The sequence below is a fragment of the Etheostoma spectabile genome, chromosome 3 (genome assembly GCF_008692095.1).
Source record: "Etheostoma spectabile isolate EspeVRDwgs_2016 chromosome 3, UIUC_Espe_1.0, whole genome shotgun sequence".
In the NCBI taxonomy this organism is placed as follows: Eukaryota; Metazoa; Chordata; class Actinopteri; order Perciformes; family Percidae; genus Etheostoma; species Etheostoma spectabile.
In genome coordinates this window covers 20,090,306-20,103,664 of record NC_045735.1, presented here as the reverse complement: position 1 = coordinate 20,103,664, position 13,359 = coordinate 20,090,306, and the positions used below count along the sequence as shown (strand labels likewise).

Below are 13,359 nucleotides of genomic sequence, written 5' to 3'. Positions count from 1 at the left end.
TCTCTCATGGGGGGGGACACCTATTTATGTTTACAAACCTCATAAAGTGAAATTTTCCTGCCATGGGACCTTTAAGAAATCTCAACGCACAAGTAGAGTACTTTAAAGCCACATGTAGTTACATTTACCGGTTGAGGTCTTAAAGCTGGAGTTTGAAAAGATTACGAACCAGATCACACGAAAAAAACTAAAAGTTAGCATCACACAAAATTCACATTGTTAATGTTTTGTCCATCAAAATAAGATCTACATTTGTATATGAAATACTGAATATGTGGATACAACTGAACTAAAACGCAGAAGACAGCAGTGCACATTGTAGGAGAACACAAATCTACAATCAGTTTGACAGTTTTAGAGACATTAACATTTTGTAACACTCCTTCACAGACACATTCATAAACTCTTGTATTGAGGGTCTAACAAAAAAAAACAAAGGACTATAGAAGTTTTACAGCTTGACAATAGATTTCTGTATATCGTTTGATGTTTGCAGGCACAGTAAGTAGCGATGATTACTTCTCATTTTAAACACAACAGGGGAAAAACAGTATAACAGACACTTGTTTTGTCTGAAACGGTTATATCCAAAGATACCAACACACAGAGAATATTAATCATTCAGTCATAGTGAATAAATTGCACTCACGCTATCGGGGATGAACTTCAACACACAGCTGCTTTGCAAAGATTAGGACAGTTTCCAGTGTATGTATATCAACAATTCAATGCTGTCTTAGTACAAAGAGCTGAGCTCAACTGTTATCTTCCAAAATATGTGATAACTGAATGTGACAGTGCGTATCAATATACTGTAGGGGCGTACGATTCAGAAAATGTCACAATATGATTCAAATCTTTAGGCTAACGATTCGATTCAATATTGATTTTCAATCCAAAAATGATTCTCGATTAAAAAATGTATGTAAATGTAGTTATTTTTCCCAGGTATGTATGTGCATACATACATACATACATACATACATGTGGATTTGTTTGTTATTTTAACATCCTGTTATGATGTATGTGTATGTCGTGTGTGATGTCAGTAAGCTATTGGGACCTTGAATTTCCCCTTGGGGATCAATAAATAAAGTATGTATGTATGTATGTATGTATGTATGTAAGTATGTATGTAAGTAAGTATGTATGTATCTATCTATCGTGTGATGGCAGTGTCTATTTAATAAATTGTGAACCAGTTTTTGGAATTCTATGAATCGATTTTCAATTGGTAGAGCTTGAATCGTGATTCAACTACAAATCTATTTTTTTGCACACCCCTAATATACTGTATAACAATGTTTTAATTTGTGATATATAATCTTAGGTCCATCTACCTTTTATTACATCAATATTAAAGTGCTTTAGAGCTGTATCAAACTATAGGATATGCATAAAATAGTAGTCGCCTTGAAAATATAGAACACATTTTATAAATAATGAATATTAAATATAGATTTAATTGATAGAAGAATACAAATTATGCTTTAAGGCGTTACTGAGGGAATGTGGCAGGGCACTACCAGCTATTTGCCCAATTTCTCCACTTGCTTCCCATTCTCTGGAGCTTCCTGAAGCTTGTAATCTTCCAAAATGGCCTTCGCTGTTTGCTTGCCAGTCCTTTTCACCACAGCTTTGATCCCCAGGTTGTCAACATTGAAGGCAGTGAGACCGACATTAATGGCAGAATTGACAGCGTGGTCTGTGGCTTGTCCTGCTGCTGCCCCGTACCTTCACCAGAAGTCAGATTGGATAGGATGTTAGAGCGAGAAACAAAAGAGGATTTGGGGAGAGAATTCATTAATGTGCAGAACAAGGACTGCCAAGATGCCATGCTGTATGTGAATGTTAATGTGAGGATTACACCCATGCAAGTGCGCAATCTTAAATTAAGAAATTTCTGACTGCAAGGATCTGAGTTTTAATCTTTTTTTCACCGTGGTTCACAGATCTTAAGGGTGGATAATTAATCATGTATAATTTCCTCCCAAAATATTGATTATTAAATAATTAAAAGGTGCTCTAAGCGATGTTGGGTGACGTTACTTCCTGTTGACGTTAGTATTTGCAAAGACCCTCCCTCCTTCTCATCCCATCCGCTCTCCCTCCCTTCAGCGCACTAACCCCCGACGCCCACCCCCATATCCTTCTTGTCGATTATTGGCTGGAACGCTGGAAGACTGTTTGTTATGTTTGGTGGTGCAGGTTGGTGCAGTTTGTGGAGCCTGGGCTGTCTACAGAGACCGCGTTTTTTACAGCGTGTTCAAGGGACAGGCAACCAGCAGATAGGGAGGAGATGTTTGCAGTATGTGGGGAAAAAAGTAGCCTAAACAACGTGTGACATCGTTTAGAGCACCTTTAAATAAGAAACCATTAAATGATAAGACAGCTGGATGTGAATGCTTGTTTTTGGCTAATCCAGGTAATTAAATACCTGTCAAATTGATACTTCACTTAAAAAGGGAGAAAGTGTATCAAAAAAACTCTTAATGGATTTATATGATCTCACATAGCCCAACCCTGAAAATAAATAATCAACTATACTGTGTAGATATTTTGCTCATCATGACGCAACCAATTTATACAATATGGGAAGATTTTTTAAATCAGGATAGACCCAAATTTGGAGAAATCAGTGAAAAGCAGCACTATCGTGTGAATCGCCACCCAGGGAAGGGCAGTGAGTAGGCACAGCAGCTTAGATAACTTAAGAGAGCTTTGTGCAAGAGCCAAATCATTCCAAAGAAAGAAAGAAAAAAGGGTCATGGCATGCTTGTGAATAGTGGTGAAAAAAGTTACAGTAGTTATAGCAATAGCTGTGTATAGTTAGGAAAAATTACACGTATTCTCATTAGGTGAGTCAAAGATGTTTTGTAGACCCCTAAATCTGCAAAGTAAATTGAAAAGGAAAATAAGTGAGTGCACGTTTGGTTTTGCACGTACAATGCAAGAGGTATTTTCAACTTACACATCAAAAACCTGTTAAGAAAGCAGTGTTGAGCACAAACTTGACATGCTTTTTATTAAATCAAGTGGCAGTGGTCAAACAAATTATTTTAAATGACATGGTGCTCTTTGGATGCTTTTATATAGACCATAGTGGTCCCTTAATACCATATCTGAAGTCTTTTATATAGATCTTAGTGGTCCCCTAATACTGTTTCTGAAGTCTTTTATATAGACCTTAGTGGTCCCCTAATACTGTATCTGAAGTCTCTTTTATATAAACCTTAGTGTCCTCTAATACTGTATCTGAAGTCTCTTTTATATAGACCTTAGTGGTCCCCTAATACTGTATCTGAAGTCTCTTTTATATAAACCTTAGTGTCCTCTAATACTGTATCTGAAGTCTCTTTTATACAGACCTTAGTGGTCCCCTAATATTGTATCTGAAGTCTCTTTTATATAAACCTTAGTGGTCCCCTAGTACTGTATCTGAAGTCTCTTTTATATAAACCTTAGTGGTCCCCTAATACTGTATCTGAAATCCCTTGGTGCAGAATTACAGCCACTAGGCCCAGTCCCACAATGAGCTTTTCTTAGTATGTGCCATTTGAGTCTGTAGCTTTTGAGAAGGGGGGGGGGGGGCCTTGACCAACTGCAACTTTGCTAGTTTGAAAGCCATGATGTCTCTTTCTCATGGGCGGGCCAAATTCTCTGGGCGGGCAAAACAGAGAAAGGGGAGGTAACCTTGCCCCTTATGACCTCATAAGAGGCAAGATTCTAGATTGGCCCATTTCATTTTCTCAAAGGCAGAGCAGGATATCTACTATCAACTTTTCTAGCCACTATGGACCATAGGCAGGCTGGGGGAACGCATATTAATCTTAAAAAAACTCATAAAGTGACATTTTCATGCCATGGGACCTTCAAATTGAATTGATGACTTACTTGTGTTTTACGGTAGTGACCGTCTCTGATGCTACACTCTTAGTGATGTCCTTTGCTGCTACTTCCAAACCAGTCCACATGGTTGCAAATCCTGGACAAATACACAAAATACAATGCATGTTGACACATTTTAGTACTCTTACGAAAACCACTTTCTCTTAAGAGATTATAAAGTGTAGCTGAGAATCAGTGGAGAGGATGATGCACTCTACCTTGCACCCCACTGGCAGCCACCACCATGGCTCCATCTATGTTGGACCGCCCATCCTTGTCTTTCTTCATGGACTCTGGGATCAGCTTGCCTCCGTGTTTTTTCACGTGGGGGGCCAACTCTCGACCCACACAGCCAGCGACCGTGCACACCCCGTCCACTGCAGTTACACAGCATTACTCAATTAGAGGTCCACTGCCATATAACCACACAAGTAAAGCTGCAAAGATTAATCAAATAGCTGTCAACTTTAAAAATTCTTGCCAACTATTTTGTTAATCAATTTATTGATTCAAGTCATTTTTCCAAAATCCTTTGATTCCAGCTTAAATGTGAATATTTTCTGGTTTCTTCACTCCTTACAGAAAACTGAATAAGGAATATCTTTAAGTTGTGAACAAAACAAGACATTTGAGGGACTGTCTTCACCATTTTCTGACATTTTAGACCAAACAACGAACAACCAGAAAATAATCAACCCATTAATCAACTATGAAACTAATTGTTAGTTGCAGCCCTAGTAAAAACAAGCTGACTGGGAATGACTTTGTCACCTAGAAACTGGCTGACTTTGACAGCTCCCCCGGTCGCTTGCTTGGCAACGTGGAGGCCTTTGGTGACGGTGGGGCTGACGTGGGTGGGTTTGTCCTCTGGGGTGATGTGTTCCCTGAGTTTAGATGCCCCTTTGTGAATGGCCTTGCCTGTAAACTCCGCTCCTTTCACCAGGCCCCAGCTTAGCCATGACGCACCTGATAGGACAAAAGGATTATAAAGGGCTAGTCACAGAGTCTCTAGACTTTCCTAACTCATTTTTCCCCAAAAAGAAAAAGCGTTACAATTGTTGGACCTCACCTGTCAGGATCCCGCTGGCCACCTTTTCACTCCACTCGGGCAGATTCTTCTCCTCCTCGATCACAGCTGTTTCAGTCTCCTCGGGTGTAGCGATGGACACCTTCTGACTGAGATTAATGTCTGCAGCTTCATCTGGAGCCTGATCATATAGACACATTGGTTAGCTAATGTAAGATGAAGACAAACAATGTGGGCTGGAAATAAGACCTACTTGTCAGTCAAATCTTTGGACAACTTGTCTGCTACATTGTGCAAGCTGTACACATCTCCGTTCAGATGCGTGTCTCCAAGTAACCCCAAATTCACACAATAGCTCCTTTTACTATTCTGGGCTTCTCGTTACAATACACTATTTGTTTGCTACAAAGAGACTGTCAGAAAACAGTCTCCATTTGTGCCAGTGACTTGACCCAAAAATGAAAACACAAAAGTGCGTACTTGCTGATAAGGGATCAGGTCCATCCGAGAAGATGACTAGGCTGATTGCATAATTCATCATTTGGCATCAATCTGAGCCAGCGTCTCTACCTCCACCATGGCTGAACTGGCACTTGTCTTTCAGCTGAAACTTTGAGGTTGTCCCAACTGCTGCAGATAAGAGCATTATAACTGATTAATTCTCCTCACCTGCCTGTCTCAAATCCCCCTAATGCTGAGGCAGGGGTAACTTGGAGGAGTGTGCCAGCTCAGAACTAAGCAGGGGGAAGAGTTTCATGCCAGGCCAAAACGATGAGAAAGTTTAAAATCTTGTTAGTCTGCAGCCTCAAAGTATTACTGTAAGCAGTAAGTACATTTTTTCTGATATGAGAAACAGATTTAATGTCTGCAGTGTTTGCTATGCTTGCAGAATTTATTTCTCGTGATTGGAGGACTGAAGGGTGTTGGGGGGTGGGGGGGGCTCGCCACAGACAGCTTTTGCTTTGGGATTGTTATTTCTTCTGTTTTTTTGGAGCCGGCACAGCACTGTAAAAACGTAAATTTGCTGTCAGCTGTTATCAGAGGACAAAGGTAAGGGAACAAGAAACAGAAACTCTGAAAATGAAACTATATAAATATATACTCTCATTCACACACATTAAGTCGTTTCCTGTATATCAATAGTTTAATTTAAAAGAAGTAATGACACGGCCGCACACACCTCACATAATAAATATAAATAGAAGACTGTCTTATTTTTACGCTTGTAGAGCAGATCTCCGCGAAGCATACGCACCACTACGCATGCTCTCGTGCCTGGTGTAGCCAGTTTCATTGATTATGGTGAAAGCTGTTGGAGCTAAATCCTGCTCCATTCTCAGGGTTCAGTCAATTAGTAGTCAAAATCTCAGATGTTGATGTGTGAATCCTTTTTATTACATGGGATATCCTGAGACAAATACAGAGTCAAGCTAACAGCTCTCGCCCAAATTTGTCTGGCTCTTCGGCTCTTGGACCCCTAGTCTTATCCACAAAGGATGGGGTCTCCAGGTCACAGTGATGTGTCTGTGTGCTTATTTCGTAATCTTTACAGTTGGCATGTCACTGAAAGTTTATGACCCTCAGTTCAGGACTTGCAGAGCAAAAGATCAGTGGACGTAAAAGTGGGACTGAAACCAGATTCAGGATGGTCCCCAACAATCAGTTCTACTTCTGACACAATTAGGAGAGGCTGGATTCTAATGGAATGTACCAGAACATCTTATGTTCTAGAACAGAGTATTGCAAAACAACTTAATGCAACAAACAACAAACAACAAACTATATACTTATAAGAAAAAACTTAATGCATGACCAACATGTCTTCATTTATGTTGAAATATTGCTTTTACCTTTTAGCTTGAATGTATAATGCAAATCACACACAATGTTTGAGCAAATATACAATTTTAAATCCCAACAGAGCGTAGTGCTGGAATGTCCGCTCCGTATACGTTACATGTGCAATGTAGCCGTCCCATAAAGTTCAAATGAATGGAACTTTTAAGGCGAGGAACGAGAAGCAAATTACCCGTTTGTGTGAAAACAACTTTATCTTGCGCATAATTATATAATTTTTGGAGACTGTGTTACTTTTTATTGCCTTACACGTCATTTAGCTGACGCTTTTATCCAAAGCGACTTACAATTGCTAAATATATCAGAGGTCCTATGCCTCTGGAGCTACTATGGGTTAAGTGTCTTGCTCTCCGGTTACACATTGGCTGGTGTATCACATTGGGAATTGAACCTAGGTCTCTCACACCAAAGACATGTGTCAAATCCACTGCGCCACACGTTACTGTGGATTTTGCACTTTCAACTGCATTTTAACACAGAATTGTTGAACAAACATTATCTTTGTGTGAGGACAAATCTATTCTAGGCTCAAATAGATTCACTAATTTGTTAAGGCAACATTAGCAGCTGACATTCATATTATTAAAAAATAATGAGATTTTTTTAGATTAGCTCAACTTTGTAATTTTGCAGCGTACAGGTACAAAGGCAATGAAATGCAGTTGATATCCAACCAGAAGTGCAAAAGAAGCATTAACTACCAAAGTGCAGGTTGAGTACAGTATTCTGTGCAGTTATGAGTGTGGTTTTAGCTTTTAAAACCGTACGTTTTATTTCATGACTGTAACTACCAATACCACCAATGCACTGCTCACAGTCTCATTTGCTTAAAATAGCTCTCTGTGCCGCCCACTGGCACAAGAGGATTTGCCAAAAAGGCATTGTGTAAAAATTCTTTGGAAACATATTTTGATGGGAGAACAGTACAAGTACATTTCAGAGGACAATTTCTCTGAGCCTTTGGTCAGTGAGAAAATCAGCATGAAAATACATGGCATTAAGCTGCAGATGGCTTGTGTCTATATATATATATATATATATATATATATATATATATATATATATATATATATATATATATATATATTCAAATATATTGTCCCCATTTGCTCCCCAAAGACCACTGACCTGCACCCTGAGATCTGTCATCTGGGACAGCAGGTCCTGGAACAGCTGTCTGTCTGCAGCAGGCAGCTCAGAGGACAACACCACCCCAACATAATAGCCTGGACCTGGCGCCATCATGTCCGGAAACATAAACACACCGGTGTTACACAGCAACACCGGTGAGTCCATGGCCATGAGAGGGTAAAGCCAGTCACACACCTGGCAGGACGCAAAACAAAAGGTAAGAGGAAAAAAAGAATGCAACAGCTGCAAAAAAAAGAATAATGATAAATAACTACATGTACAACGTCATGATGATGATGATGTGTATCAGCCCAAAATTTCCAATTCATTTCTGAACTATGTGTCCATATATACAACAAGGTACAATGATGATTAAATAAACATGGAAGTCACATGTAAGATATAACCTCAAAATGACAAGCCACATGTGTAATGGTGATTCTAATTAGTGCAACCCAGTGAACCGTCTGAGAAGCAAAACCAGAGGACACAGTCTCCCTCTGACTGCCACATGTCTAACAGGATTATAGGGCCTAACAGTGTAAGCAGGGTTAAGATACTCGCACTCATGTGAATCAATGATGTCACCTGCTGGCAATATGCACATGGGAAATTCCTCAATTAAGAGTGACATTTTAGTCTCTCGGTCCATTAGAGTCAGCGTGTTGGCTGTTTTGACAGCAGGCTAAAACCTTTCCATAAAACAACAGAAACTTGCTTAAAACAGGATAAGTTAAATTCAATTCAGTTAATTCAAGAAGGGGATAGTATAAATTAATAAAATGCATGATTATACATGGGTCAAATATGCCCAGATTGGCCAAAATTCATCTGTCCTTTAACGATAGTCTACGCTGATAGCTGACTGCTTGATAGCTTCATGTTATTTCTTACGACATGTTTTTATTTTTTTACATGCAACCTCCACATTACAAACCAAGCAAGAAGTCCAAAGGTCTGGTGGTCTGTACATTGGCTGGGGACAACACAACATGATCCTTTGTGATCACTTGTGACATTATTGACTGTTGTTTCAACAAAGACTGGACACGACACACCCCTTCGATGTAGGATTCAATGTAGTGCTGATTTTAATGCATCAGACTATACAGGTGTAATTACTTTCTGGTATTTCACTGTGCATTTTAAGCACCGCCCATACTGCAAAATAGATCTACTTTTAGTGGTTTAACACGTTAGGGGTGCAAAGATTATGTATTGTTTATGAACATGGACAAATTCTAATTTATGTCCAGATATGTTTTATAACACCAAATATATTTTGTGTAAATAAATTGTCATAAGATCATCGGAGTTTTCCTAATAATCATTTCCAGTAGGTCATGAGTGAGTGAGGTACCATCTATGTCCAATTTTGAGCCAGTAATGATCCTGATTGGATTCCCCAGGATGATGACATCATACCCATAAACCCATTTGAGCTTAGGGCACTGAGTAAACAACACTCACATGATCAGGTCCATGGGGTGAGTGAAATTGATCATTACCAAGCATATCTCCCCCTGCTGATGACTCACAGTTAAAGAGGTTTTGATTAGCTGAGCAAATGTTACAAAACCAGGTTCAATGGTACAAGAATGACTGGGGACACCGCAGTGGTGACATTTCACTTGTACTGATTGCATCAGATGTGCATGAGGGCTAATCTAGTCCTTTCCAAACTTATACCAGAGTGTTTAGTGTGCTGGAAATATTTATTTTCTCTTACCTGCAGAAATGCTGGTGGTCGGTCAGGCATCGCATCATGGTCACTAGTAAACTTCACCAGCCGCAGGAAGCCTGGGTACGACGGAGCGCTCACCTGCCCCTCAGGAGTGACAAAGAATATCTGTACACCATGAGGGATGTACACCAGCTCCTCTCCTTCTTCTCCCATACTCTGGGGTGACAGAGATGAGTTAGATGTACGACTGTAGAACTCATCCCCAACTAATGACATTTCCCCTGAATCCGTTCCATATGAGACAGATAGGTGGCCGTCAGCAGCCTGAGGAGAGTAAGCTGGGGGCTGTTCCGCTGGGACCACAGGCAGTCTGGTGGGTGAGAGAGGTAGACCCTCACTACTGCATGCTGACACCCCTCCTACAGCTCCTGCTGTCTGGCTGTTAGGAGAAAGTAGCATTGGTGGAGCTGGCTTCTCTGGCTTGTTTTTGGTGGGAAGTTTTGGGTAGAGACCTTCTTCAGACACATCTGTAGCATCAAGGCCAGACACACTGCTAGTGTTTACTGTAGTTGCAGATTCAAAGTCCGAGCTAGTCTCTAGTATGGCCAGGCGAGTGGTGATGTTGTTCAGCGTCTCCTGCATCTTCTGCTGCATCTGCCTGGCTGATTCCCAGGAGCTGCCGACACACTCCTCTCCTTGTGAGGGCACACTAATGGCCCGGAGAAGGTGCTGTCGCCCTCGCTTGTAGAGCTCCAGGGCCTGTGCCTTGTCTCCAGCTTCATCTACTGTGAGTCCTTTATTAATGCACTCAAAAGCCCTCTCATAGCCATCTTTGATAACTTGAAGTCTGGCACTGTCGAATGCATCTTGTTTAGCTTTCTCCATTCCCTCTGCAATGAGACATTAGCTTTATTTACAATTGACCTTATTCATACATACAGCACTAATGATGTCCAGCATGAGAGGGTAGATTGTCACCATTGCTAGAATGTAACACACTTTACGTCATTTAAGGCTTATAGGTTATTCTACTGCTGACTTAACTTCTGCCCCAGTGTTAAGATAACCTTTTTCACAATTAGAAATAGTTTAATATCACTCAGAAAGCAGGCCCGTGTAATTGTATTGACTAGTCTCTCTAACTGCTGTTGATAAAATGAGTTACTAGCTTATTCACTGCAGTTATGTGCGTTTGTTTATCTGGTATAAAAGAGGTCGCTAAAGTTATTATAAAGTTTCCAACACAAACTAACAACAGCTAACGTCTCTGTATACAAGTTCAGCTATTACGCCATGTCATTGTACCAACAGTAACGTAAATATCGAACAGAAGTCTGTTAATAACATGATTAGAATTAGCTCGTTAGCATTAGCTCCTTCATTAGCTTACGGTATCCACGCTTACCCAGTGAGATAAAAACTCCGAAAAACAACTTAATTAGTCAGTTAGCTATCTTGTAGCTAACGTGACGTGTTCTTGTCAAAACGGATCCTTCTAACTATTGAACGGCGTCAGAAACCTTCGCCCTGAGTAAAGTTGTGGTCTGTCGGTACTCGGTAATCGCCAATGGACCTTATAACGACTCTCCAGTGGAATGTAGAAGTCCTGTTACACACTACTCGCCACAATGTTGACCTTTGAAGTATAGTGACAGGATGTATCGCTTCAACGCAAGACAAACTAGTATGCAACGTCATGCATTTGCCACTGACGTGCTCTAAACACTCGGTTTTATTTTGAAAGTATTAGCCGGAAGTAATGCTACCATTGCTGCATCGACGTCCTCTTTGGCTCTACAAACACGGAGGAAAGGGCACCAAGTGCTTGACATACTTTTCATGTTTCTGAGTTAATAAGAGATTTATTTAAGGAATTTATTTCATGAAATATTGCAAGTAAATAGCCAAAATATACATGAAATATATGTTAAACCACAGACTACACATTCTATGGTTTTAATGTGTCCTTTCTGGATGTGATGTGTTTTAATGAACCATTTAATAGTATATTTCTTTGGTTAATGACTTATTAAAATATATTTTTTTAACAGTTGCTATCATCACTTTGAATAAAAGTGTAGCTGAATTGGTATATTGCCTGAAACAAGATTTAATTACTACAAATATGGTTAGTAAATACTACTGCTTAAAGTTGACCCATACAATAAGGTTGTCTTGTGCAATGCCTCTGAAATACGTTTTGAATAAACACTATTTTTAATGTTGATTATTGTACTAAATAGTCTAAAAAGATCAACTCACTAAATGAAAAATACAACAAATTATGTTAACAGATTTCAAGTGGCTTTAATAAAAGTATTGACTTAACCCCTCCCCATCCCTAGTTATTACACTTAAACTTACCTCCATTCTGGACTATACATCTGCATGTACTGTATATTTTTATTTATTTTATTTTCTACTCTGTATTTATGTTTAATATGTTTGTTTGTGTATGTACGCATACCAAGGCAAATCCCACGTACTGTGGCAGTAAAGTCCTTTCTAAATCGGATTAATAAACCAGAAATGCCAATGTTGAAATGCAGTAGGCCTACATGGCAGTCTGCTCTGTAATCCTGACTGACTAAATGAATCCTCACACACAGCTGACATGAAGCACAGAGCAGATTCATTTTTAATACCAGATCAAAATTCAAATGACTTTAAATGCTCCATCCATCACAGGCTACCACAAGTTCAGGTGATCTGTTATCATCTGAACTTTAGGGATGCCAACAGTGATGTGAATTATACTGATGTGTATCGGTTACTCATTGAGTTTCTGCAGAATTAAAAGATGCACCGCAAAATATCTCTGCCTACATTTCCATACTGGTAGGTAGCTCTCTGGAGAGTTCCTGGTTGAGGTCACTAGATGGCAGTGTTGGCTAAACCCTTCTTTTCCACAAAAGGCACTTTCACCTAGCCCTCCAAGCCTTGCTTCTCTCCAAAGCGTGACACAAAACCCTTGTTAGAAAGGGCAGAAAGTAGATGAAAGTTTCAAATGAAATTACATATTTTAGTACAATAATAATATATACAATAATAGATGTCCTGTTGAAAGGATACAGCATTACATGTTAGTTTTCCTTTCCATCACATCTTCTTGGTGTACAGCATGATGCCACTAGAGGTCCCAATTTATTGCGAAAAAAAGGATCTGAAAATATTTGTTTTTACTTTCTGCAGTAGTTGCATAATGCTGGAGCAAAAACAGGAGTTTGAGGATTTCTTTTTTTTAACTGCTATACATCTGTTTTGGAGTTCTGAACATTAAAATATTGATAATAACCCTTACCCTAAGATATTGTTTTTCATCAAGTCAGTTGTATAATCTGTATCATTTCACATTTAGTCTGAATATTTCATACATTGGATACTTTAAAGATTATAATTCTCACCCACTGTCTTCCCAGGCATCACTGTCAATTATTAAATGTGAGATCTAGAATTGTTATACTGCAACAATTTGAAATGCAGGGTAGTTTGCCATTTCCCCCTAGGTGTGGAGTTCAAACATCTGATGAACACTGCCCCCATGTAACTAAAGTGAGTTGAGCAGCAAGATCATTTAGTATAAGAATATACAACCCATGTTATGTAGATACGTTAAACGTTTAACAGTGGTTTAGCCTTACAGTGTGAGTATCTCCCTGTGGAAGAGGTGTTTTAAAGAGAGCAGAAAATAGTGCACAAACGTAATTTTTTTTAACATAAAAATAACAGACCGATCGATCAATAAAGGGGAATGCATGCATGTTTAATATTT

The 13,359-nt window shown here is 39.4% G+C and overlaps 1 protein-coding gene and 1 long non-coding RNA gene across 5 annotated transcripts; one reads left to right on the top strand and one right to left on the bottom strand.

The window, feature by feature from the left end:
• Positions 1-98: 98 nt before the first annotated feature.
• LOC116671362 (spartin) lies at positions 99-11,246 on the bottom strand. 3 transcript variants are annotated; one of them, XM_032502590.1, is made up of 9 exons: positions 10,993-11,246; positions 9,633-10,477; positions 7,901-8,098; positions 4,958-5,096; positions 4,660-4,854; positions 4,107-4,265; positions 3,895-3,985; positions 2,846-2,890; positions 99-1,734 (listed from the first exon to the last, which is right to left on the bottom strand). In XM_032502590.1, exons 2-9 carry the CDS (start codon positions 10,470-10,472, stop codon positions 1,530-1,532), a joined length of 1,872 nt encoding a protein of 623 aa, XP_032358481.1. In that variant the 5' UTR covers positions 10,473-10,477; positions 10,993-11,246; the 3' UTR covers positions 99-1,529. The 3 variants fall into 3 exon arrangements, with proteins under 3 accessions (XP_032358481.1, XP_032358489.1, XP_032358497.1); XM_032502598.1 differs by having other exon boundaries at positions 11,088-11,207; XM_032502606.1 differs by lacking the exon at positions 2,846-2,890.
• Positions 5,632-9,853, top strand: LOC116671647 (uncharacterized). 2 transcript variants are annotated; one of them, XR_004327316.1, is made up of 3 exons: positions 5,632-5,740; positions 7,892-8,120; positions 9,639-9,853. It is a non-coding gene; the product is annotated as an uncharacterized LOC116671647 (long non-coding RNA). The 2 variants fall into 2 exon arrangements; XR_004327315.1 differs by having other exon boundaries at positions 5,722-5,965.
• Positions 11,247-13,359: the final 2,113 nt, after the last annotated feature.